The 27,529-nt window shown below is 40.1% G+C and overlaps 2 protein-coding genes across 5 annotated transcripts in view; one reads left to right on the forward strand and one right to left on the reverse strand.

The window, feature by feature from the left end:
* The window catches only part of LOC144084439 (galectin-related protein B-like), a 16,025-nt gene extending 12,529 nt beyond the window's left edge, over nucleotides 1-3,496 (reverse strand). For 2 of the 4 annotated variants that reach the window (XM_077612865.1, XM_077612864.1), the window contains exons 1-3: nucleotides 3,206-3,496; nucleotides 2,914-2,997; nucleotides 2,746-2,834 (exon numbers count right to left, since the gene is read on the reverse strand). In XM_077612865.1, coding sequence (XP_077468991.1) covers nucleotides 2,746-2,834; nucleotides 2,914-2,997; nucleotides 3,206-3,247 — 215 coding nt within the window. In that variant the 5' untranslated portion in view covers nucleotides 3,248-3,496. The remainder of the gene's footprint in view (nucleotides 1-2,745; nucleotides 2,835-2,913; nucleotides 2,998-3,205) is intronic. The other 2 variants (XR_013303814.1, XM_077612863.1) reach the window with 2 other exon arrangements.
* Nucleotides 3,053-26,878, forward strand: abch1 (ATP-binding cassette, sub-family H, member 1). The gene is made up of 21 exons (XM_077612868.1): nucleotides 3,053-3,079; nucleotides 5,344-5,461; nucleotides 9,046-9,191; nucleotides 13,614-13,773; nucleotides 13,848-14,002; nucleotides 16,044-16,151; nucleotides 17,439-17,532; nucleotides 18,955-19,029; nucleotides 19,102-19,282; nucleotides 19,348-19,444; nucleotides 19,512-19,680; nucleotides 19,747-19,847; nucleotides 21,948-22,018; nucleotides 22,121-22,170; nucleotides 22,938-22,994; nucleotides 23,069-23,139; nucleotides 23,306-23,394; nucleotides 23,491-23,594; nucleotides 24,773-24,932; nucleotides 25,013-25,117; nucleotides 26,193-26,878. Exons 2-21 carry the CDS (start codon nucleotides 5,429-5,431, stop codon nucleotides 26,297-26,299), a joined length of 2,133 nt encoding a protein of 710 aa, XP_077468994.1. The 5' UTR covers nucleotides 3,053-3,079; nucleotides 5,344-5,428; the 3' UTR covers nucleotides 26,300-26,878.
* Nucleotides 26,879-27,529: the final 651 nt, after the last annotated feature.

Here is a 27,529-nt window from a genome sequence, read left to right on the forward strand (position 1 = left end):
ACAGGGAGGCGGGAGGGGAGAGATGGTTCCATGCTGAACTTTCCATGCAGGGTCAAGTCACACCCAGAGAAGTGGCTGCCCCCACCACTCCCCTTCCTCGCTCACTGGTTCTGGAGAAGGAACGCCCCAAATGCCTTAAAAAAGCCGTCATTCTCCTTCATGTGGCGCAGAGAGCAGTAATTATTCATTGGATTCGGAGTGAGTGAGGGTGGAGGGGAATGGCCTGGCAAATCTAGAACTAAAAGGTTTATCTCTTTATCTCAAGAAATACAGCAGCATAAAGACCTTGACGGCCACACCAGCGCAATTTTTTGGGGGGTCCAAAGTGAAACCATGGGATTTCATCAAGTAAAATTCAAGCCTTTTTTCAGACTGCTTAGAACTGATATTTAAAGTCACTTTCGGAGCAAATTTCACAGTCTTGCGGTCCTTTGTTAAAATATCAGCCTTGATACCTGCGTAATGTCTATCTCATGCTATTATTGCACCCAGAGACTTGGTGAACACTATAGCGCCACGGACACACTTCTTACGTTACTTCCTTTTTGAAAGAAAATGATTGTGCATTTGTGATTATTAAATAAAACCAAATTTTGCTTTAATTTTTTTCTTTTTTTCTTGTTTGAAAGTGACAACTATTGCAGTAATATGAACCATCGAAAAAAATCAAGCTATTTTGACGTTAGAAGCAATTTGGCCGCCACAACATCTTAAACTTATTTTGTATTTATTGTCATTTCTGTCGTTAAAAAGCATCAGGTTCTCATCAAGATAGACATATCTTTTTTCAAATTTAATAATTTGATATTTTGCATTTACAAAGACAAGCATATTAACTTCCTCATGATATTGACCCAAATAATGTGCTTTTGATTCATACGGTATCTCAGAAATACCACGTGCGATGATTTTTCTCAAGATTTTCCCTTCAAAGTAACACATTTATACTCCCTATTAAAACCGTGAATAAGGAGGTGAAAATTGTAAATCAGTGGGCGGCTTACACGCGAAAAATTGTAAAATTCAACAATTTTAAGGCAATTTTAAGGGTGCGGCTAATACGTGGGGGGAGCTTATATGCGAGTAAATACGGTCGTAAGGAAGAGCAAGCAAAACAAGCAAAAAACAATAAGAGTGAATGAAATAAACTGGAAAGACAGCAAAGTACCACAAGCTGTTGTTTCAACTTAGGGCTGAAGAAAAGATGTTTAAATTTTTTTAATGGGACGACGCAAGACTCAATGTTTTACAAGTGCATCACTGCCAACTTTTGTGTTATGCATATGCATTCACAAAAGGTCACTTTTTAAATAGTATGTTTAAAAAATAAGGTGTCTATATAGCACGTGTCTTATTAGCAGTTTTTTCCTTTTTAAATATAAATAATAAGTACTCAGTGTTCAGTCTAATTTTAGCGTTCACAACTATTGAGCACTGGCTCACTCTGCACAGCCCTGAAGGTGGGATACTTAAGTCTAAATCTAAGGAGAAATTTGACAGAAAGTGGGAAAAATCTAAACAACTAGACAGGCCAAAAGGTTTCTAAATCTTCTAAGATACACAAAGCTGCATTCATGTTGTGCGCCATCAATGGCCTAGACATGCTTTAATGCACCAAAAAGATTAGGCATACTTAAGATGAGTTTTACACAGATTGAGAAAGAAGACAGGCAAACCGCAAAAGTACGAGTATTTCGAGTGTATCAGCGTTTCATGACTGATGTCAAGTTTATAGTATCATTTAGTGCAGGGGTGGCGAACAGGTTGGACACAAAGAGCAGAAAATCTTAAATTGTGAGAGTCAAAGAGCCACACCTTATGTCAGAAGCATCATAAAAAATTAAATCTGCCAAATTATTTTTTAAATATAATTTATTATTTGTTTTTGATGGGCTTTTGTGAATTTGAGTGAGGTTTAAAAGAGAATAAAATAAGAGATACATGAAACGACGCAAAGAGCCACAGTATATACAAAATTATACGAAACAAAGAGCTGCATTCATTTTGGCCAGAAGCCACATGCGGCTCGAGATTCGCGTTTTCGCCACCCCTGATTTAGTGTCTCTCATTTTCTCTCATTTTTTGAACCGCTTTATCCTCACTAGGGTCATGGTAGGTGCTGGAGCCTATCCCAGCTGACTTATGCCAGAGGCTGTGGACACCGTGAATTGGTAGCCAACCAATCGCAGGGCACAATGAGACAAACATGCTCACACTCATGCATTGGGGCAATTTTGAGTGTCCAATCAGCCTACCATGGATGTCTTTGGAATGTGGGAGGAAACCGGAGTGCATGGAGATAACCCACGCAGGCCCAGGGAGAACATGCAAACTCCACACAGGTGTACCGACCTGGATTTGAACCTAGGTCCCCCACAGTGAGGCCGACACGCTAACCACTGACCCGCCGGGCCGCCCGATTTACTGTTTAAACATTATTTTTTAACATTAACAGGGTTCTAAGAAATTTATAATTTGCATGTTTGTATTTTTTTCACATGGTCATTTATACTGGATCTTTTCTGTCACTTAAAAACTATTTCAACTACTACTTTACATTACCCACCATTGGCGGCAATACAAGTTATCAATCCATTCTCCCTGGTACGGACTGTGCAGCGATCATTCACTGCCAACCCCCCCAGTTCAGAATGGATTGGCCATCTTTCAACATGAATGGCATTGAAACATGATTATTATTTTCTGTTCAAATGGATTGGGGGTCTACCACAGCCAATGAGGTACCTGTCCGGCTCCAAGTCCACAATGCCCATCACTATGATCTTCTTGCCGGGCCTCATCCCGCCTCGGATGCGTCCACTGAATGGCACCGTCTAAAAAAAAAGATATACGCTTGTAATGGTATAAAAAAGGATGAATGGACGCCCCCCACACACCTCCATTCATTCCTACCAGGAGCCGTGCTAGATCCTCTTTGTCAGGTGAGATGAGGCCAACGCCCCCTAATGAGTCATTCAGCTGTTCGTCTTCCACCACCTAAAAAAAATAATTCTTTTTTCCCCCATTGTAGTAAATGATGGTCCGTGCGTGAACACAATACGGGAGCTCGACGGTCCAGGTGAGCTTATAAAATTCGCCTCGCCGCGTGCAAAATCTATGGTACAGAAACCGAACCCACGCGCGGACACAATAGAATATATTTTTTAGAAAGCAACGCGCCTCGTCGGACTGCACGAATACTCACAATCGCGTCGTTTTCTGCCTGCACCGCCATCTTGAGCCGCATAGGATGCTGTCTGTCCCGGTGGGTGGAGGAGGCGGAGGAGGGTGTGACGAGCACCAGGAGGCGGGGGAGGAAGGAGCTGCCTACCGGCCGTGTGTCCGCGTCGTGGCACTCCTTCCGGAGCCAGTAGCGGGGCTACTACGTCGTCGTCTTCCGCTTGGACTCGCTGATGGGCGGCATAGCATTAGCAGTAGCCGTAGCCAGAGGGTATTCCCGCAGCGGGTGGTTATCTGTTGACGTATGCTTTTTTTCATAATTACACACTCCCCCGTTTAATCCCCGTCTGTTGGAGAGGGCTAATCACACGCTTCACCCAATTACACAACACGTGTGCTTATTTTTAAACTAAACATCGTGTGCTTATTTTTAAACTAAGCCCAGCATTCGTTTTCACGGTTTAATTGGGAACCCGCAAGTGTATGAGTGTTTGTCATAAAAATGATATTTAATGTACCTAGTTGTAATTGATGGATGGGGAGACCCCGCCCATTTTTTTTCAGACCTGTCTTTGCTTTAAGTCATGCAAGTGCTCTGCTACCTTCAAGTGGACATTTAATGTTATTGCAATGCAAAAAGTCGCGTCTTCACTTATCGCGAATTCACAACTTTTTCCACCATTAATTATCTCTCATCTCATTTTCTGAACCGCTTTATCCTCATTCGGGTCGTGGGGGGTGCTGGAGCCTATCCCAGCTGACTTCGGGCCAGAGTAGGGGGACACCCTAAATTGGTGGCCAGCCAATCCCAGGCCGGGCTGCCCCATTTAAAGAATTATTTCCCCCCATAATACAACCTTCAATTAATTAATTCATTCATTCATCTTCCATATCGCCCATCCTCAAAAGGTTTGCGGGGGTTGCTGGAGCCTCTTTGAGCAAAAGACAGACTACACCCTAGACTGGTCGCCAGTCAGTCGTTGGGCACACAGAGACACAAACGACCATCTGCACTCCCAATCATACCGCCACCAGCGGGAATTGAGCCCGCCCCTGCTTGCACCGAAGTCAGGCGAGTAAACCTTTACACCACGAGTCGGCTCCTTCAATTAATTCATTCATTTTATTGAATTCTTATTATTATTATTATTATTTCCTCATCAAGAATTATGTGCGGGCAATACTAATAATACAACTAGATGTCAAATGTGGCCTGCAAATTATTATCCCTGGTGCTGCAATTGTCCCTTGGGCTGAAAGTTTGAAACCCCTAATTGGTGCAAAGGTTAAGGAATAATAATTTTTAAAAAGACACATTTGGAGAAAATGAAATATTTTTGTTTTAAATAAAGTCCCTCTTTATTTTAAAATTGATTTTAAACAAATCTTCCAATTCCCCAGGTTCAAATAAATTGGATGTCAATCGCCGTCAATTGCAAATGATGTGAGTTAATACCATCAAATTACAATTGAAAAGCTCTCTCTCATCTCTCTCATTTTCTGAACTGGATTATCCTAGGAGCCTATCCCAGCTGACTCCGGGCCCAGCCAATCGCAGGCCACAAGAAGACGAACAACCATGCACACTCACACCCATACCCAGGGGCAATTTAGAGGGTCCAATCAGCCTACCATGCATGTTTTTGGAATGTGGGAGGAAACCAGAGGAAACCCACACAGGCCCGGGGAGAACAATATCTGTTGTGCAATATTTTAGAATTTATTTTGCCCGGACATGACTTTTTATATTACTTATTTATGTTTTTACTGAGAAACACGCACTTTGTGGAGTAGCACCACTAATTTTGTTATACGCCGCTGTTGTATAATGACAATAAAGGCTTTTGATAACATGCAAACTCCACACAGATGGACATGACCTGGATTTGAACCCAGGACCCCAGAGCTGTGAGGCCAACACACTAACCACTCGACCCACCAGGCTGCCATGAAAAGCACTACAAAGTTTATTTTTTATTTTTTCATTATACATTAGTATCGTAAAAATGTGATGGGGAACAAATCAGTTCATTCAAAGCTTTGTTGTCAAACTGATTTTACGTCACAAAACGAAATAAACAAACAAAAAAAACAAGGAATTGTTGAGAGCTGATTTATCCTCCCCCTCCTCCCTCGTTTTCCTCTTCTCGTCACTTCTCTCAGTGTCCAGCAGGAGGCTCCGCCGTGCACGACGTTCACTGCAGCAGTAACCGACGAGGAGGAGGAGGCTGCCGGCCCGAAAGATGTCATGATGGCGGACCATACCGAGTTGGGAATCCGGGTAAGGTGCATCATCACGCGGGTCGCGAAACCTCGCTGCCGTGCATGTCCACGAAGACGCCCGTCAGAAATATTTTGATTTGACGTCTTACAATTCTCGTGGAATGCATTCCAGCGTTCAGATGTTGCATGAATATGTGCAGCTCACGTTGGTATTTTATGCAATTTCAACGAAAAGTCTTATTATTTTATAGGAAACGCGGTGCCTAGCTAGATGATAACCGTAAATGGGAGTTTCTGGGTTCGAATCTTGGATGGGAGGGTTTTTAGTCAATACCAGTCCACTCCAATTGAAATTGATTTAATATAGTATATCACTGTCACTGACAGTGAATAAATTGAGATTTACCACTCATTCTCTTGAGTTAATATAGCCATAAATAAATAAACATGAATAAAGTCTCATCTCATTTTCTGAACTGCTTTATCCTCATTCGGGTCGCGGGGGGTGTTGGAGCCTATCCCAGCTGACTCCGGGCCAGAGGCAGGGGACCCCCTGAATGGGTGGCCACCCGATTGCAGGGCAGAAGGAGACGGACCACCATGCACACTCACACCCACACCTAGGGGCAATTTAGAGTGTCGAATCAGCCTACCATGCATGTTTTTGGAATGTGGGAGGAAACCCGAGTATCCGGAGGAAACCCACGCAGGCCTGGTGACAACATGCAAACTCCACACAGGTGGACCTGACCGGGATTTGAACCCAGGACCCTCACTGGGCCGAGTAATAAAGACATCAATAAAAAAAGAATAAAACAAAGGCATTATGCAAATTAGCAACAGCAGTCATTAGGCTGCTTTCATCTGGCATGTCACTACTTTGCTACAATAGAATTATGCATCAAGGGTTTCCACCCACATTCCAAAAACATGCATCAAGGCTTAATCGTTAGTTCCTTAGTTTTGAATTAGTGTGAATAGTTTTTTGTCTTTACATTGGGGCCTTGCATTTTTTTCGGATTGTTAATAATTTGTTCATTTTTCATGCGGCTTTCCCTCACGAGGGTCGCAGAGGTGCTGGAGCTTATCCCAGCTACGGCTGGCCAGTAGCCAGTAGAGCAGGGGTGGCCAACTCCGGTCCTCGAGAGCCGCTATCCTGTGTGTTTTCCATATCTCCCTCTTCTAGCACACCTGAATCAAATGACCAACTCGTCAGCAAGCCATCCAGAAGATTGATACCGATCCTGATTATTTGATTCAGGTGTGTTGGTGGAGGGAGACATGGAAAACAGACCGGATAGCGGCTCTCGAGGACCGGAGTTGGCCACCCCTGCAGTAGAGGTAAGATCGGGCCGAGAAAATCCAGGTCAACACAACCCGGCCGAGCCCGACCAATTAACTTGATTTTTTTCATATTTCATATTTTTTTAAGTGAGGACTCGGGACTCCTGAGTTGGGAGGAGGAGGGGTGGCGCATTAAAGCCTGTGTTTACAAACTGTATAAACATTCACATCTTTTATATTGAATGACTAATATAGATGTGGGCGGCCCGGTTGAGCAAGTGGTTAGCACGTCGGCCCCATGACTCTGGGCTCCTGGGTTCAAGTCCAGGTTGGTCCACCTGTTTGGAGTTTGCATGTTCTCCGGGCTTGCGTGGGTTTCCTCTGGGTACTCTGGTTTCCTCCCACATTCCAAAAACATGCATGGTAGGCTGATTGGACACTCTAAATTGCCCCTAGGTATGGGTGTGAGTGTGCATGGTTGTTCGTCTCGTTGTGCCCTGCAATCGGCTGGCCACCGATTCATTAGTAGTTCAATAGCAATTACATTACAGTGCCTTCTCTGTTTTATCCAAATTATTGATTTTATAACAAGTACGTATATTAGTTTAGTATCCACACATCGTATATATATATATATTTTTTAAAGTCAGCGAAAGAGACCACACATCGTTTTAGTACCATGTTTTTCGGATTATAAATCGCAGTTTTTTTATAGTAACCTATGCGTGAAATTATCAACACATTTTTTATTATTAACGCATCGCCTACCTTCCGAGTTGGGGAACTTCTTTAAAAGTGACACCAAGGATGAAGTTTTCATTAGATTTAGTGATTTGGATTGAAACTGATAGTTTGGTAAACTTGTTAGCATGTTCTTTATGCTAGATATCTGAATAACTCTTATTATGTTATGTCATTACTGACATTACCCGGCATGTCAGTCATGTAACGTTAGTATACCATACACTTATTCAGCCTGTTGTTCTCTATTTTATTTTAATTTTAAATTGCCTTTCGAGATGACGTGTGTTTTTGGTGTTGGATTTTATCAAATAAATTTCCCATAAAAATGCAACCGATTTATATATGTTTTTTTCCTCCATTTTTTGGCTGGTGCGACTTATACTCAGGTGCGACTTATAGTACAGAAAATACGGTATACGTTTTCATAAACATATATTTATTTAAAAAAGGCAGCGAGAGAGAAGCCCGGCCTGACCCGACCCAAACCTGAAGTAACGATTGACATTTTAGGCTCGCCCCGACTCGCATTTCCAGTCGGGTACAGGCTTGCGCTTAAGATCTTATCTCTCATAGCCAGTCAATTTCACCTCACAATAAGACAAACACACTCATAACTATGGACATTTTGGATGCATGTTTTGGGGATAAGAGAGGCATGGGGAGAACATGCAAACTCCTCACCGAAAGCCTGGAGCCAGGGATGGAACCCTTGATCTCAGAACTCGGACGTGGTAGTCATTCTGTGGGTTGGAATATTTGCTATAATTTTGAACCATTAATTAAAAAAAACATATATTTCTATTCTGTTTTAACCTAACAGATCAAACGTCTATCGCTGTCAGTGATTTTACGAGGCTGACTAGGATTTCTTGCACTCGCAAAGTGTGTGTATGTGAGAACACAAAACCTGTTCTGCTACCTTGCAATCATGTGCTTAAAAAGGCGCGTGCTGTTGTGGTTGTTGTTCCCGGTGTGTCGCATTCCATCACTTCATCTCCATCCTTTGTACGTTTTCTTCTTTTGCTCCTTACTGTGAGTATCTCATGTGAGTTTTTTCTCCTCTTATATGGTGTAGTCATGATTTTTCATTGCAGCCAGATGGATTCTTGCTGCCTTGGTTGTGATTTAGACGGATCAGGGGTTGTAGGGTGGAGTGACAGAAGTGAAATTTGGCAGATTATTATTATGCAACAACGCTAGCCTCGTGTGCTCTAATCTGCTTGCTGGTAAATGTTAGATTTTTGATTGACTTTGGTTTGGTTTTCACTGTGCTTTATTGTAATTTGGAAAGTTTGAGAATGTCGCCATGTGAGTTGGTGTTGTTACCATTGGGGTGAAAGGGCATAAAACCTTGTATGAGTCACATTCTTTAAATTGAATTGCATTGCGTGAAACAGAATCTAAGTACCGATAATCCTCTGACGTACCAGTTGTGACTGATTTTGTATGTCATGATGTTTGCCCCTGAATTGGCAGTACTAAAAGCAGTTTTATAAAGGTTTTATAATTAAAAAGCATATTTTTTGGATGATAAGTGACTTGATGAAACCTGTACGAACCATGTAAAAGTACAAATATGCAGAAGCAGCATATGTTGATTGTCGCTGTTTGCAGATGCACGAGAAAACGAAGAGCGACTTAGAGGCATCGCTGGAGCCCCCCTTGGGAGAGCCGGCTATCCAATGTCGGGACGTGTGCCGTTCATATGGAAAACTTCAAGTTCTTAACAACCTTAACCTCACTGTGCCACAGGGGCAAATGTAAGTAAAACCTTGATTTGAATTCATTTCATTTAGACAGATTTTTTTTTTAACTTCTGTGTTTATGTGGTCATAGATAGAACTATTGTATAGCATTGCTGTTCTTGAAGGGGATTACGTGTGAAAAATGTCTGGGATTGAATGAGTTAATGACAACGAATTAACTCCAGTAGGTGAGACCTAAAGAAGGTGCTGGTTATGTAATCGGTTCCATTTGTCTGTAAGATTAGTTATTTGGGTAATAAAATCAAAAGTCACTGGGCTAAATGGAATTTGGCTTCAAGATGTCTCAGGAAGGACTGATGGTAATATTAGCAAACTTGCAAAATATGTTTATAATATAATAATTTTTGAAAGAAAGTGTTGACTTAAAAGGTGTCTAAGTCATCTTTTATGGGCATTTTAGTTTTCAATTTTCTCTCAATTATTTATTGTCTGTTTATTTTGTTATTTACTTGATGATGATTTTTGTAATCTTTTTTTTTTTAATTACATGTGTAATTTTTTTAGACATTAAAAAATTTTCAACAAAGAATGGACGACAAAAACTATAAATATTCGAACTTTTGTCATCGTTTTTTTTGTATTCATATTTTTACTACTACTTTTACATCTGTATTCTTTGTGTATTGTGAATTTGTCGAACAATGATACAGTTACATATTATTGATCGTGCAATAATATTTTGATTCCGATGCATATTTAACACCTAAAATGTTATGCTCATAAATTAACATGAATTAAATATGAGCTTAGTCGTCACCTTTTAAATTTAATTGGTGACTAAATAGGCCTATTAGTATCTTAAATTTCTGAATAAATTTGTCACAAAATGTGTCCGGACTGTCAATAGAATTAACTGAATATACTAATGGAGTCTACTGGAACTAACTGAACCTTTACATATATTTATTAGTATTATTAATATTAGTCTAAGCAACATGCATGTAAACATGTGTCAGAATAGATAAAAATGTAAGTGAACCGTTGATTTTAAAAACGTTTCATTTTTCTTTTACGTTTTGCTGGTACCGATCTAATTGGATGCCTATTTGATGTCCATATCTTTAGAATAGTAAAAATAATGCATAAAAATAGAGTAAGCAGTTGTTAGGATTTGAGCAACGGAGGGGATCCCAAAGCAAACTCGCTTTGTTTTATGGAAATTATTTTTTTTTAATGTCTGAGAAGGGGGCCGCATTTTGTTGGTCGCTCGGCAATTGTGGTCGAGAACTGGGCTGGTTGGCGTGGTGGGACCCGTGGAGACGTGGACGAGGAACACAGGGTCAAATCCTAGGGGCAAGAACAAGAGGTCGCGAGTCAGATTTAAGAACAATAAGAAGAGAATGCGAGATACAACTGATGGAGGAACCAGACGAGTTGAAACGTCCTTTGGCTGTTTTAAGGTGACTGATGTAGATTGCCTGCAGCTGTGGCCAAACCCGACCATCCCCGCCCCCATGTCTAACCTGTAATAAACCTGTTGCGGGGGGGGGTGCCTTTGGTCCTGCAAGCCTATCCCAGCTGACTCCGGGCCAGAGGTGGGGGACACCCTGAATCGGTGGCCAACCGATTGCAGGGCACAAGGAGACGAACAACCATGCACACACACCCATCCTTTTTGGAATGTGGGAGGAAACCAGAGTACATTACCTCAGTGCCCACATTAATTAAAGATTGCACAACTTAATTTTTAGGTTGTACTTACTTGGAAATGTATGGCTTTCCAGAATACTTGATACTTCAAGTTAGCTCAAGTTCCAAACACTCAAAACAGCATAATTTGAGTTGGAAGTTTGATTTTTTACAGTGTACAGTATTTAAATTCATTTCATTTCCCAGAATGATCAACATGACTCACCAAAAACCATCCACGGTCATGTGTTTCATTAGGCGTCCTTAGGTAGATCTCAGTTTTGTTTTTCAGCCGTCGGACGTCATCAAAAAGGGAATGATTTGAGCTGCAGCATTGCCCTTGCTGCATTCATCTGAGGTACAAAAACATGCAAGTGGAAATGCTTTCTAAATTGGACGTCTTAACCAGTAGCAAACTACTTTCAATTCAACCCTATGGAAGGGCAAGTAAGCATGCATTTTGTTTTTTGAGGTGATGAGGGGGTGAAGGCAACACTGTTTTTTCTTTGAGGGTATGAAAATATTCTTCATCAGTCGGATTTAAAGAAAATAGTGGTTTATTGTAAAATATAAATTAAGTATTTTGGAAAAACTTTATTCTGGATAATAGGAGTTCAGAAATCTGTTGAACAGTGTTACTTCATTCTGATTTTTTAAGTGTCTTTATCTGTTTTAAAATTTGGATTTTAAATTTAAACCTGGTGGTTGAGTGGTTAGTGCGTTGGCCTCACAGCTCTGGGGTCCTGGGTTCAAATCCAGTTCCACCTGTGTGGAGTTTGCATAGTCTTCCTGGGCCTGTGTGGGTTTTCTCTGGGTACTCCTGTTTACTCCCACATTCCAAAAACATTCTTGGTAGGCTGATTGGACACTCTAAATTGCCCCCTGGTATGGGTGTGAGTGTATGGGGTAAAGGTTGTCTGTCTCCTTATCCCTTCCGATTGGCTGGCCACCAATTCAGAGTCAGCTGGGATAGGCTCCAGGAGCCCTCGCGACCCTAATGAGAATAAAGCGGTTCAGAAAATGAACGAATGAATGAACTTAAACCTAGGGAAATTACTTTTTTTTGTAAGAAAAGAAAGTGGACTTAACTCTGGTAAAATATGACTTTTTTACTAGAAAACCTTTACGTCATTTTGGAAAATCAATCTTCATTTAAGAAAAAAAAATGTACTTCATTTTTGGAAACTATTTTTGTCCAAAAACGACTTTATACTGTAAACTATTTCTTTGTTTTGGAAATTATGACTTTATTCTGAGGGGGAAAAGACTATTAGAAATTCTGAGGGGAACATTTCTGACACTGGTGGTGCGAGTGGTTAGCGTGTCGGCCTTACAGTGCTGGGGTCCTGGGTTCAAATCCAGGTCTGTCCAGTTTGCATGTTCTCCCTGGGCCTGTGTGGGTTTCCTCTGGGTACTCTGGTTTCCTCCCACATTCCCAAAACATGCATGGTAGGCTGATTGGACACTCTAAATTGCCTGCCCCTAGGTATGAGTGTGCATGGTTATCTGTCTACTTGTGCCCTGCGATTGGCTGGCCACCAATTAAGGGTGTCCCCCGCCTCTGGCCCGGAGTCAGCTGGAATTGTCTCCAGCACCCCCCAGGGACCATGAAACGTTTCAGAAAATGAGAGCGAGAGCAGAGGTTAATTGAATGAAAAATGTCATTTTCTTCTGAAAAAAATTGCACTTGTTTTTACACAAAACTAATATAAAACTGCAAAATAAAATAATAAAAAGTCCAATCTTGAATGACGAAAACATCTTTGAAAAATGTGCACTGTTTAAATATACTGTACGATTATAAAAACACAAAATTTTACTTCTTCTTTTACTTCTTTTATCTGAAATGTATATTTAGTTGCCTTTTGGCATTTTACCATAACCAAACTTGGCAATGTATCTTTGTTATTGCTATTTTATCATGGTTGCCATCATCTGTCTAGTGTACACAGTTGTACAGTTGTACCTCGACATATGAGTGGACCGACATACGAGCAATTCGAGATACGAGTAAAATTTCGGGCAGATATTTATCTTGAGATACGAGACAAATTTTGAAATATGAGCAGGCAGCGCACGGGAGATGCTGCTCATAAGAACATCATGGGCACTGGCTCTCTCCCCGCAACTCCCTCGTGTAATGTCTCTGGTCGGAAATCTTTCTTTGTAATGTCTCTGCGAGCACTGGGCAAAGCGTTTTTTCAGTGTTTTTTCCCCGTTAGTCAGTGCGAATGGCGTGTATACTACTTCTCGTTGGCAAGTGGTCATGCGTTATCCTATTGTGAGGACATTTGTGTGCATCATTTTGGGAATATTTTGAAGGGAATACAAACTGAAACAACCCTCGATATTGACTGAAAGTCAGTGTGGAGACGGGGCAAAAAGAGCCGACCCTTGAGAAGAAAGGTATCAAAATGTCCCCAAAAAAAAAATTGAATTAAGTTTAGTGTTAGGTTTGATTAAACTTATTTTTGAGTGTGTCTGCATCGTATTCCAAGTTCATTTAAATTTATTTTTCCAGCACGTTGCCGAAGGAAAAATGTCCTGTTTTGTGTGTTTTTTCAGAGGGTTGGAACAAGGTTGTTTTTAGTTCATTTCAATGGGAAACGTCCGTTTGAATTACGAGAATTTTGACATACGAGCTCAGTCCCGGAACGAATTAAGCTCATATCTCGAGGTACCACTGTAATCGGTTGATGTACTTAAGATCATTGCCGTGTGCTACATTCCCTATTCTCAGAATATTTGTTGTTCATAATTTTCCTCTTAATTTTTTTTAACCGGCAGCTATGGCCTCCTGGGCCCCAGCGGTTGCGGCAAGACCACCATACTAAAATGCATCGTAGGAACTCTGAACATCTCCCGGGGTCAAATTAGTGTCCTGGGCAAGCCGCCGGCGTTTCCCGGTCACGACGTCCCAGGCAGGATGGTGGGCTACATGCCACAAGTGAGCCCCCTCTGTCTTTTTATGCCTGCATCCTTTGGATAAACGCCTCATAACCTGCATGCTGTGTCATTCAGGAACTGGCCTTGTACAATGAGTTCACAATTTGCAACACGCTCAACTTCTACGGACGAATTCACGGACTGACGTTGAAAGAAACGCAGGCCCGCATCAACTTTCTCATTGAGTTCTTGGATCTGCCGCAGAAGAACCGACTGGTCCGCAATCTCAGGTAAGAATTTCCTATTTCAGCTCTGTACCATAATGTATATACTAATCAGCTATGTGTTTTTATACATAGTTGTGGTACAAAAGAGCTTTATGTTATTCAAAGTGGCCACAGTAAGCAGCTTCATTAGCGAGCCATGTAATATTTATTTTCCGTGTGGCCTCTCAAGCTAGAAGTCTTGTTTCGGCTTCTCAAAAACCCAAATGCAACTTGGAATGTGTCTGGTTAGTTCTTTTGGATTTAAAAGTCAATCTGGCCCGCCTGGCTCCTATGGGTTCACAATATTAGTAGAACTGGAGGAAAAACAATCAGCAGCATAAGTGCAAGTACTTGCATAACAAGGAGAAAACTGATTTGACACATAATAATAATAATCGGACATAGGCCCTGTCGTCGTCATCAACAACAAAAGCCTAATTGTCATCACACCCAGAAACTGCGTATGACGAAATTGGTAGTGCTTCTCCATAAGGTGTGTTTTCTCGGCAAAAGACCCAAATAAGTAATAGCTTCGGACTCGTAATTTGGCATTCTGCCATTATGGAAACATCGCATCACCCCCCCGAGCGGATCACTTACCTCTCACTGTCTTTCACTTACCTTCAGTCAGCCAGTAGGAGGCAGATCACCGCCCAAACGTCTTTTCATATTACCTCACACCGAAGTTATTACACAGAAGGGATTGTGTGTTGTGATACCGCAAGTTTAGAGTCCTGATGGCTGTGGGGAAAAAACGGTCCTTAAGCCTATTTGTCCGTACTTTGTGGGACCTATAGCGTCTGCCAGAGGGCAGCAGCTGGAACAGATTGTGACCAGGGTGGTATGGGTCCCCGATGATGTTCCTGGCTCTGGAGATGTTCAATAAAGTGGGTCTTTGTTCCTGTGTCACTGCTGTCCAAGTGTGCACTCTGTTCGAAGTTCAATAAAACGTACCGTTTGCAGAGCAATTTTTCCATAAATGAAATTCATTCGTTCATTTTAGATTAGATTAGATTTTTATTCATCCCGTATTTGGGAAATTTCTTTTCTTTTTTTTCTGAACCACTTTATCCTCACAAGCTTCGCAGGGGGTGTTGGAGCCTATCCCAGCAGACTTCGGGCACGAGGCACGCCCCATAAATAAAATATTCTCTAAAAAGATATATACATATTTTGGTTTTTTTAACTTGATCTTACTATAAGGATATTTATTCATCGCCTGGTGAACGAGTTGTTAGAGTGTCGGCCTCACAGTTCTGAGATCCAGGATAGGATCTCAGGTCCAGACCTCCCTGTGTGGAATTTGCATTTCTCCCTGGGCTTGCGTGGGTTTTCTCCAGGTACCCCGGTTTCCTCCCTTATTCCCCAAAAATGCAAAGTCGGCTGGGTTCAAATCCAGGTCACGTCCACCTGTGTGGAGTTTGCATGTTCTCCTGCCTGCGTGGGTTTCCTCTGGGTACTCCGGTTTCCTCCCAATTTCCAAAAACATGCATGGTAGGCTGATTGGACACTCTAAATTGCCTCCAGGTGTGAGTGTATGCGTCAATGGTTGTCTGTCTCCTTGTCCCTTCCGATTGGCTGGCCACTAATCCAGAGTGTCCCCCGCATGGTGCACATAGTTGGCTAGGATAGGTTCCAGCACCCCCTGCTACCCATGTGAGGATAAGCGGTCTGAAAAAATGGACGAATAAAGAATTAAATCATAACACATATCGATGGGAAGTGTGACTCTTTTTAAAAAAATGTGTTTTCCAGAAACTATTTCTTGAAAATACTCAGAATTCTTGAGCATAATTTGACTTAAAAAAATAATTACTGAAATACTGTACTTCATTCAGTAAAAATATATTTCTATATCACATTCAATTCTCAATAAAATCTTTCTTTCTTTTACTCTTTTTCTTTAGAAGTACTTTTTTTTCTGGAGCCAATTCAATGACTATTCACTTTCTTTAAAAAGAACACATTAATTATTTTCACTTTTTCCGCCCCAACTCAGATTTACCATTTAAAAATTGCAACCCTCTTTTTGAAATCAATGAAAATGTGCATTTGTGTATTTCAGTGGTGGGGAAAAGCGCCGTGTGTCCCTGGCAGCGGCGCTCCTTCAGAATCCTGAACTACTCATCCTGGATGAACCCACAGTGGGTGTGGACCCCGTGCTCAGGACCAAGTATGTACTCAACACTTTGTCTCTTACTGTACATTACAATTGCCACTCACACTCATCTCTCTGCACTTCTTATACACAAGACCTTTGACCCCCTGTAAGTGGATACCAGTAGTGAAAATGGATCCATACTACCATTAGTTCCTTGCCAGAGAAACAGGAAACCTAACTGGCAAAGCTCCCTACTTAGCTTGTCATTTGAAAAATTTATCAGTGATTATTCATCAGCTGAGTACAACCATATTGGATTCCTTTTACAAGCTAGTCACCAACTTATTGAGTCTCAGTAAACACCTGATTGAAAAAAACAGTTAAAGAAGGTTAAATAAAAATTGTGAATGAAATATCAAGCTCAGTACAGTATAATTATAAATAATATTAAAAAGAAAAAACTGCTACATTTGACAGCACAATTCAGTGTAAAATAGAAAATAATTATACTAAGGAGTAAACGAATTCTTATAACTATTTAAGTCCCAGTTCATTTAAAGATGCGTTAAAAATTGTTAATAAAATGAAAAAATAAATGGGAGGAAATAAATAGATTAATGTACTGTTACAGTTGACAGAACCGTTTATTATAATTTTAAAAAGTGAAAAAAATAGTACAATAGCTTAAAAATCAAAATAATATTAAAAAGAAAAAAACAGTTACAATTGACAGCACAATTCAGTGTAAAATAAAAAATAATTACAACTAAGGAGTAAGATAATTCTTATGTTGACCCACTAACTATTTAAATCCCAGTTCATTTAAAGATGCGTTAAAAATTGTTAATAAAATGAAAAAATAAATGGTCGAAAATAAATAGATTAATATACCGTTACAGTTGACAGAATAATTTATTATCATTTTAAAGAATGAAAAAAAAATAGTTCAATAGCTTAAAAAAATATGTGTGCCCCATGGCTGACTGGCGACCAGTACGGAAGATAAATTAATGAATAGTATATATAAACATAAGTGGTTTCCGATTTCCTCCCACATTCCAAAGACATGCATGGTAGCCTGATTGGATACTCTAAATTACCCGTAGGTATGAGTGTGAGCGTGAATGGTTGTTTGTCTCCTTGTGCCCTGAGATTGGCTGGCCACCAATGTGTGTCCCCCGCCTCGTGCCTGAAGGCAGCTGGGATAGGCTCCAGCAAAAGCGACCCTAGTGAGGATAAAGCGGTTCAGAAAATGAAATGGAAAAAAAATCTAATTCCAATTCACACCACCATTCACTCTAAAATAGAAAATAAATAGATTTGAATGTGTTGATTGTCTATGTCCAATATCTTATCCAGGATTTGGCTGCATCTGGTGGACATTGTTAAAACGGGCAAGGTATCCATCATCATCACCACGCACTACATCGAAGAGGCCAGGCAAGCAAATATGGTGAGGAAATCCCCAAAAATAACCATTGCGTATCAATGCCATGAACAGCATTTTTCATTCGCATACATAAACAGTCAGCTATGATCACAAACAACGAGGCACAAGTTCTCCAGTCAAACCAGTTGTGTGACTGAGATTCATTTTGTTTCTTGGTAAAGGTCAAGTATGCGTGTCAAAGAAGTGTTTGAGAAGACAACATGCAGGCAAGACAACAAGTAGCAAGCATAGTAGTGTGTGAGGTTTTTTTTGTTTTACTTTCTCATGTGAATCTTGAAAGAATCTTGTTTAATCACTTGACATGTGACATCACAACCAGAATTGCTGAAGAAATAGTGGCAGTTCTTTGATTTTTGGTTAAATATGAAATGTTAAAAAAACATCCATATTCATACCTGTCAACCTCTGCCGATAACTGCCCTTATAAATGATTATGATTCCCCTTACAACCCCCCAAAAAAAGTTTTTTTGGGGGTTTGTAAGGGGGATCATAATCATTTATAAGGGCAGTTATCGGCAGAGGTTGACAGGTATGCATATTTGTTTTATACTGTTACGATCGAGCCGAGACGTCGTGGCGCAATTGGAGGCATTTGGACCCAGTAACGGGGAAGCAGGAGGAGGCGAGACGAACTGAGCTCATGACAGTAACTTTAATGACTCAAAAGCTTTACAAAATAACAAGGACTTGTACATCCCAAAACGAAACAAAACCGAAGCAGGGAGAACTGTACCTTTGCGGCGATGTATGCAGTGTCATGCAGAGCGATCCGACAATGACTAACCACTTCCGTGGTGCTTAAATACACACATCAGGAAGTAATCAAGGATCACTTGCAGCTGCTCTAACCTAACGGCAAGCCAGGAGGGACAAACGAGCCGCTCCTGACATATACATGTAAAATTGCATTAGGTCGGCCCGGCATCTGAGTGGTTAGCGCATCGGCCTAACAGTGGGAGACCTGGGTTCAAATCCAGCTCGGTCCACCTGTGTGGAGTTTGCATGTTCTCCCCGGGCCTGTGTGGGTTTTACTCTGGTTTCCTCTCACATTCCAAAGACATGCATGGTAGGCAGATTGGACACTCTAAATTGCCCCGAGGTATGAGTGTGGGCATGAATGGTTGTTTGTCTCCTTGTGCCCTGCGATTGGCTGGCCACCAATTCAGGGTGTGCCCCGCCTCTGGCCCGAAGTCAGGTGGGATAGGCTCCAGTACCCCCACGACCCTAGTGAGGATTAAGTGGTTCAGAAAATGAGATGAGAAAATTACATTAGTGCAGTCATTTTCTTTTCACATGGTATTCATTTCATGAAGTTTCATTATTTTACTAGCTGTCCACTGTCGTGAGCATTGTCTCTGAAAGGGTTAATACGATACTACTTCATCCAATGGAAATATTGAATACCCGCCCTCCCATTTTGTCAGGTGGGCCTGATGCGTAACGGCTGTTTGTTGGCTGAAGGAACTCCAGAAGCAGTCATGAAGATGCAAAGCTCCACCGTGAGTAGAAGTTCAGTCCCGAGGATTGTATTTTTATTTTTTTTACTTCTCTCCAAGTGGTCACATTTTTAGACTTTGGAACATGCCTTCCTGCACCTGTGTGAGACTTCCGACCAAACGGGCGTGAAGAGGAGCTCAGCTTCCCAAAATGACGTGTTGGAGAACAGCCAATCGTTTGAGAGTGGGCGAGACGAGAGCCAGCCCATTCTTACCAACGCGACCAAAACCACCATGGAAGTTGTCAGCCATTCAGGTTCCGAGCCAGAAGCCATTTTGTCGCTACCGTCAATTTATTAATGAATAATTGTGATTGTGTAGTGGACTGGAAAACACGAGTTAGACACGTGATCCCCAAGTGGAGGAACATCATTGCCCTCACCATCAAGACCCTATTGCGAATGAAGCGGATGCCGGGGTAGGTTTTCCGGTGTGGAAAATCCCAATATATGTGTTTTGGTTTTTGACTCTGCCGTACTCCGCAGCTCCTTGTGTTTCCAGTTCCTGCTGCCCGTCATCCAGATGTCACTCATCTGCTTGTGCGTGGGCAGAGATCCAAAGGGGATCCAGGTCGCCGTAGTCAACAACGAGACCTCCCCCTTGGCTTTTAGTCATTCGCTGCTCTCCTTTTTGGACAACACCAGTGTGGAGCAGGTGGGAAATTGTTTAGTTTCATTTACGTTAAAATGGCATCTAATGTGCTGTTGTGTGTTTTGACAGGTGAACTTGTCACACGTAGAGGCTTTCAAAGGCATCTATGATGGGAAATACTGGGGTGTCATCGGCTTTAGTGAGAACTTCAGCAGCTGCATTTTTAAAAGGTATGCTCACGATCTGGACTTTTTGTCCAGTTAACCCTTTTGTACACAAACTATGTTTTTTATACTTGAATGTTTTATGACATTTATATAGACAGGGATCTCAAACTTGCGGCAATATTTTGCAGTTCCTGTGGCAGTATGCCATGTTTATTTTGCGGGGGGCAATAAAAAAATATAGAAATGTAAATTTGATGAATTATTTAATTACAAGATGCATGTTGGGGGAAAAAACAATTATTTGAGGTACAAAAAACACAATTAAAAAAACATGAGTAATACCAAATACTAAAAAAATCTCAATACAATACAATTTCTTAAAATAAATAAAATTATTTTTAAAAAATATAAAAATCACAATATCAAAATATAGCAGTAAATGAGTAATAATATTCATAATTATTTACACAATATCTTTTATTAATTTATTAATACATATCAGCAAATGAGTCATTGTATTATAGTAACTTTTTACTTAATAACAAATCAAATAAATAATAGTAGATGGGTGGCATTAATTTTCAACAGGTAATTCAACAAGTCTCTTAATAAAAGGTTTTAAACCTTGAATACTTAATAAATTCAGTATAAATACATTATTACTGTATAAATACAGTAATACCTTGACATACGAGTGCCCCAACATACGAGCAATTTGAGATACAAGTAAAATTTTGGGCAAATATTTGTCTTGAGATACAAGACAAATTTTGATATACGAGCATACAGCGGACGCGAGAGGCTGCTCATAAGAACATCATGGGCACTGTCTTTCTCCCCACAACTCCCTCGTGTAATGTCTCTACGAGCACTGGCCGGAGCGTTGCATTTTTTCAGCTTTTTTTCCCCCGTTAGTCAGTGCAGGATGGCTGAACTTGCTCGATAATACGAGAGGAGTATACTACTTCTCGTTGGCAAGTGGTTGTGCGTTATCCTATTGCGAGGACATTTGTGTGCATCATTTTCGGAATATTTTGAAGGGAAGACAAAAGCAAACAACCCTCGATAGGTTGCATCTGAAAGTCAGGGTGGAGGCGGGACAAATAGAGCCAACCCGGGGGAAGAAAGTTATAAAAATGAAAAACAAAATTAGAATTAAGTTTAGTGTAAGGTTAGATTACACTTATTTTTGAGTGTCTGTATCGTAATCCAAGTTCATTCAAATTTGTTCATGTTATGTTACGAGCGCGTTGCCGTGCAAAAAGTCTCTCTCCCTCTCGCTCGCTCTCTCTCACTCTCTCTCCCCTCTGCAAAATCCGTCTAATTTTAGTACTAATAAACATCATAACCACTAGTTATTTGTTACTCTGTTAATAGATGGTGAATTAGAACAAATAAAAATGTTTTTCCAATCCAATATCCAGTTTTTGGTGTTTTTTCAGAGGGTTGGAACAAATTAATTTGTTTTTAGTTCATTTCTATGGGAAACGTTCATTTAAGATACGAGTAAATTGACATACGAGCTCAGTCCCGGAACGCATTAAGCTCGTATCTCGAGGTACCACTGTAAAGTAAAAGCTCTAGAAAGCATGTACTCAATCTTGAAATTCACAGCCCAAACACATAGGCGACTCCAAAAATGATCATCATAAAACTTTTGAGTGATTGTCTGCCTTGATTAAAGGAAATAGACATAAAATCTATTTGAAATGACAAGAGCTGGCAGCCTTCCAGTCCATAAGGATTGGACATATATTGTTCCCAATGGCAGCCAATTACAAAAGAAATAAACACACAAAAATCCACTTGAAACTGTGTCTAAAATGAGCCCACGGGGGTTACCCCGGTACAAAAAGCACAACAATCAGCAGCATTCACCTGACTCAACAGCTGTTATGTGGCGCCGTCGCTCACCTGCGATGTTCTCGTTCATCACCTAAAAAAACACAACAATCCGACTGCCTGCAGGGCAGAATCACAGTCTCCTGGCATCCAACACATTTGGCAAACAAAGCTGTAGTGCGTAAATTCTGCACTTTAAGTTGAAAAGGTAGGTGAAAGGTGAAGCATCTGAAAAACAGTCCAACACAGTTCTATCCGCTGTACACGTGTATTTGTATGGTAAGAGTGATAAATAAATAAGGTCTTCCTCTACTGTTACAGGATGTTAATGAAGAATGTGTCCAAAGAGGTGATAGATGGAGGTTCTGTGCACGTCTGGCTGGACCAGACCAGTAAGGAGAAGCTTTTCTATATCTCACTGTTGACATCAACTGCTCTGATATGTCCAAAATAATAAAAAATAAAAATAAAAACAACACTTCCTATTTTTCCAGACAAACAAATTGCCATGATTCTGCAGCAGAAACTCTACGAGGCTTTTCAGGTGCGGATTACATCCAAAATCTCACATCTTACGTACATAATAACTCAATAATATTAATTTGATAGCTAATTCAGGTGGTCTCATCTAGTTATTGTGAAATTCTGAAACATAAAACATGTCTTGTGTCTGTGTTTTGTTGTGCAGTTTTTACAATTATTTGATTTGTGGTTTTCAATAGTTTTTATTTGTTTATTTATTTGTATTTTATTATACTTTTGTATTTATTTATAGATATATATGTATATGTGTATTTTCCAAAATATTTGTAAACGTTTTCAGTAATCATGATAATTGATTTTAATTTTATACACAACATGAAAAAAGTTCAGTAATTTATTAATATGGTAATTCAGTAATAAATATAATTGTAAAATTGTTTACAGTATCCTAATTATTTTCAAACATCTGTACATAACCTTTGTAGTTTGATATCATGTTAAAATAACACTACATAAAATTATATTGATAAAGTTTAATTCTGATTAAAAAATTAAATCAACACATTTTATGATGATATAAGCTGGCAGCTAATTGGGTGTATCCTGCCCATAGTTAGCTGGGATAGGCTCCAGCACCGTTCATCATATTTCCCCAAGATTATTTACTTTTCAAGATATTTTTCCAGCTGTCAACATGGCAATGATAGCGCACAACGTATATTTGTTTTTTTGGAATAAAGAATATGTCCTGTGATTTTTTTTTTTCAATTCACACTTTTAAGACTAAAAATCCATCCCCTACTCGACTTCCTCATTTTTGCTTTCCAGGCTTTTGTGGAGGCCAAGCTTGGCAGCATGTCCTACATGTATGCCTCACCCATAAAGGTAAATGAGACAATCCTGCCATCAATCAGCAATGTACCAAATTAATGAATGACTAATTCTGCACTTTTGTGTAGTTTGAAGAGGCAATTTACGGCAACCAAAACATGGACTTCTCAACTTTCGTGATGCCGGGCGCCGTTCTCAGGTTGGTTCCTTGACCAAACATCAGTGAAATCTTACGTTTGAGTGGTGTTGACGGCGATAGACGTCCAATCCGTTTTGACTCGGAGTGACGAGCAGTCGAGATAGATTGGAGATTCATTGTCGTTAATGGAAGCTAGTGAGGTAATGACTTTTTTTTTGTCATGCAGCATCACCTTCTACTTGGCTTTGGGCCTCACTGCCCTCTCTTTTGTCCTGGAGAGGAAAGAGGGTCTTCTGGACCGGTGCTGGGTCGCCGGTGAGAAATTCCACACTATTAGTGTAACGATAGGCAGCAAAAGATATGTATTTGATGAAACGTGATGATTCTATGTTCATATTTTGTGTGTGCCAGGCGTAAGTTCACTGGAAACTATGCTGGCTCACCTTTTCTCTCAGCTGCTTGTCATCAGCGTTCAAATTATCCTCATGCTGCTCTTTGTCCTGCTCGTTTTCAAGGTACATTTCGTTGTAATGGACATAGTATTCAAAAATTAAAGAAATATTGGACTTTATGGTAGAGAGAAATTGAAATGGACTTTTGGATGAATGGAACTTGAAGAACGTGTACTATGTTTATTCGTTTAAATAAGGATATCTTCAGAAAATATAAAACTATATATTTTAGGGAAACAATATTTGGTTCCAAAAATAAATTGTTGTTTATTCTCTGTAATAAACATATTTGGCCCTATAATGAGAAAAATCTAACTTAGAATATGAATGTATTTGAAAAACTATTTTTTATGTAAAAAAAAAACTTTTACAGGCATGATTTAGTTAACCTCATTTTTTCATTCAATCAAACCATTCAAATCCCAGTTAACTACGAGCCAACCAATTGGAGATAAATGTAGTTGATCTATTTCTAATAATTCTCATTGTATTTTTTATTAAATACAAGCGTTTTGAAACATCTGATTTTATTCTTGAACCAACGACAATACAACTTTATTGTCACGCAAAATGCATGCTTCTATTTTTGACGTTACTTATTCAGAACACATCAAAACTTTACACAAGGGACTAAAAATGGAAATTAGCCCTAGGCTACAATCTTACATATTTACACATATATGTTCATTAACATGAATATAGATATGTTCATTAATATGTGCTGTCCCTTATAAAATAAATCGAATTATAAGCAATTACCCCGTGCTTAAAAGGAGGTTTAGCACTGATACAAAAAATTAAATTAAATGCTAATTAAAGCAATGTTTTCAATGAGGATCACGGAATCTGTCATGCTTTCCATTTTTATGAACAGAAAAGATTTTTTTTTTCATGAGCTTGTAATGTCCTCATGAGAGGGCATGTGTGGCTTTTGTCTGGGTAATCCGGTTTCCCTGGTGACCATAGTTGGCTGGGATAGGCTCCAGCACCCCATGTGACCCTTGTGAGGATAAGCGGTTCAGAAAATGAATGAATAATAAACCTGACTTTCTAAAAACAAAACAAAAGAGACGACTTAAAAATTGATTACTTCTTAAATAATTTACTCAAGTTAATATTTTGATTTAAAATATATATATATATACAATAATAAACATTAAAAGACCCAACTGTAAACTCCCGAAAACTAATTTCATCCTGAAAATCTGGACTCATGGTTTGCCACCTGCATTTGCGGACAGATGCCAAACGAAGGATCACTTGTTCTGATCGTTCTGCTGATCGTGCTGCAAGGAATCAGCGGAATTTCTTTCGGTCTGGTCATATCCGCCGCCATCGACGATGAGCAGAATGCCAACCAGGCGGCGTTGGGAATCTTCTACCCTAACCTGATCATGAGCGGTAGGCTGCCATCTATTCTGATTTTTCAAATGAATGCTGGTAGGTGGCACAAGATGTGAGACCACATGTGCTCATGTTAGGTATCATCTGGCCTGTGGAGTGCATCCCTTACCCACTACGCTACCTCAGTTTGGCCCTGCCACAAACCTACGCCTCAGAAGCGCTGCGATGCATCATGTACAGAGGTACATACAAATTCCCCATCCTGAATGTATACTGTATATTGAAGGGATACTTGGTCTTCATGTAATCATTTCTTCCAAGTCAGTGAATTACCATATTTTCCCGCATATAAGTCGCACCCTTAAAATTGTCTTAAAATCGTTCAATTTTACAATTTCTCGCGTATAAGCCGCCCACTGATTCAGAATTTTGACCTCCATATTCATGATTTTAATAGAGAGTACAAATGTGTTACTTTGAAGGGAAAATCTTAAGAAAAATCATCGCACGTCAAAAGCACATTATTAGGGTCAATATCATAAGAAAGTTAGAATTCATCCAATAATATCCAATAATGGTTGTTTTCTTACTGCAAAACAGAAAATAACCAACAAATAGTAAATGTTATTTTGCCGACACCTACTGGTGAAAAAGAGTATAGCAACGCTGTAAGCCTTGTGCACGTATAAGCCGTATCCTTGATTCAGTCATCATTATTTTTAGTTACAAATACATGGGAAAATACGGTAGTTTTTCTTTTCAATTGTAAAGAATTGAACTTTTTTTAAAAACACGACTCAATTCTTAGAAATAAATCATTTTTATGATTTTTGTAAATTATTCTTTGAACAAATGTGACTTTTTCCAAAGTAAATTGTTTAGTTTTTAACATTTATGATGTCATTTTTTATGCAAATAATTCCCCGCGACCGGCTGGCCACCAATTCAGGGTGTCCCCCGCCTCTGTCCCGGAGTCAGCTGGGATAGGCTCCAGCACCCCCCGTGACCCTAATCAGGATAAAGCAGTCAGAAAATGAGAAGTTTTTGTTTTTAATTATATTCTTGGGAAAAAATGGCTTTATTCTTTTGTTATTTTCAAGCGGGGGGGACACATAATATTCTGAAAAAACATTTTCACCCGCCTGACTTCGGTCCAGGCAGGCGCTCGCTCGATTCCCGCTGGTAGCGGTATGATTGACATATATAAGGCACCCTTGATAAAAAGTCCCCATAGTCTGGAGAATGCTTTATGTCATTCTTGAGAAAAATATCAGTTCCTCAAATGTACTAATTTTATTAATGACAATGTGTGGTCAGGTTGGGATCTGACTCACATGATGGTTTGGCGAGGCTTTGTCGTCACTCTGGGCTGGAACACCTTCTTCCTTGTCGTGGCAACCCTCATCTTGAAACTCAGGAAGTAAACACGTGCACATGAAAAACGACCATATACAACCTTGTACAATCTTGCACATCAGAGCAAAGGCACTGTATGGCCCACTCCATTTTTTTCAGTATTCTACCCTACAGGGATAAGCTATAAGGAAAAGAAAAAATGTTTTCACAGATACTTTCATTCATATATTCAAAATACAATATTTAAAACATATATAAGAGAGTAATTATTGACTATTAACAATTGAAATAAATGTATTGTTTCTAGTTAACTTGTAAAAAGTGCAATGAGCATGACCAGGCATGGAGGCAACATAAGCAGTCCAAAGTGAATAATGAATATACTGTATGGTGACTATACATATGGGAGTTAAACTTGTGTGCTTGCAGTATTTTCCCTAAGTGAATTTATTATGGGAGTAAATGTGAAATTTTATTTGTATTTTAACACAACTGTATTTTTTGATCTTCTCATTCCACTTTGCTGGACAGAGTGGACAATGATGGTGGGTCAGCTGACATCGTCATTTGAGATATCATGTGTTGTACTTGAAAATGCCTATCATCATGAAAACCTATTATTTGTTTGATGGATCGTTTCCTTACAATTAAATCAATCATAAATAAATGTCTTGCAGTGAATCATTTCTGGGAATGGATTGGTCACTGATCGCCGTCAGTGGCAGTTATTACATTAACAGGGGTATCAAGAAGCTGGTAGCACTGTACTTCAGCGACCTGCAGATGAGCTTTGCCCTCCAGGAATTTACCACCAGGTGGCAGCAGCTAGAAGTGGGAATTAATCTCCAATCCTCTTTGTGGCAGCCTTTGAGGAAATCCTCATAGAAGCAAGACAAATGGTTGGAGGAATCTAATTACCATCTGGCCAGAGATGACCCCCATTGAGGAGCTACATGGACGGTCTCACCAGCCTCCTTCTCGAATGCTGAAGAGGATGGACGAGTTGACATCGTGGGCCAGGATGAAGATCAAACCTTCCAAATCCCGTCAGAGTCAGAAACGACAATACCACCGTTATCCGTCCTATCTGAGCAACCCATCAAAATTCTAGAGCGGCAGTACACCGTAGAGCTGTCTGATAAACAGATGGAGAGCACCATCAAGAGACAATTTAGTGATGGGCTGTCAAGGATTGACCAGAGCCAACTCCCCGGAAAGTTCAAGGTCTGTTGCTACCAGTTCATACTCTACAGAAGGGTCATGTGGCCCTTGACAATGAGGAAGATCTCATCCACTGT

This window comes from Stigmatopora argus, chromosome 11 (assembly GCF_051989625.1).
Source record: "Stigmatopora argus isolate UIUO_Sarg chromosome 11, RoL_Sarg_1.0, whole genome shotgun sequence".
Taxonomy (NCBI): domain Eukaryota; kingdom Metazoa; phylum Chordata; class Actinopteri; order Syngnathiformes; family Syngnathidae; genus Stigmatopora; species Stigmatopora argus.

What these genes read in the sequence shown, in the direction of transcription:
- abch1 (XM_077612868.1), top strand. Translation starts at nt 5,429, where the DNA reads ATGATGGCGGACCATACCGAGTTGGGAATCCGG. An exon ending in CGACTGGTCCGCAATCTCAG is followed by an intron (nt 14,003 to 16,043) that starts GTAAGAATTTCC and finishes TGTGTATTTCAG; the next exon opens with TGGTGGGGAAAAGCGCCGTG. An exon ending in AGGCCAGGCAAGCAAATATG is followed by an intron (nt 17,533 to 18,954) that starts GTGAGGAAATCC and finishes CCATTTTGTCAG; the next exon opens with GTGGGCCTGATGCGTAACGG.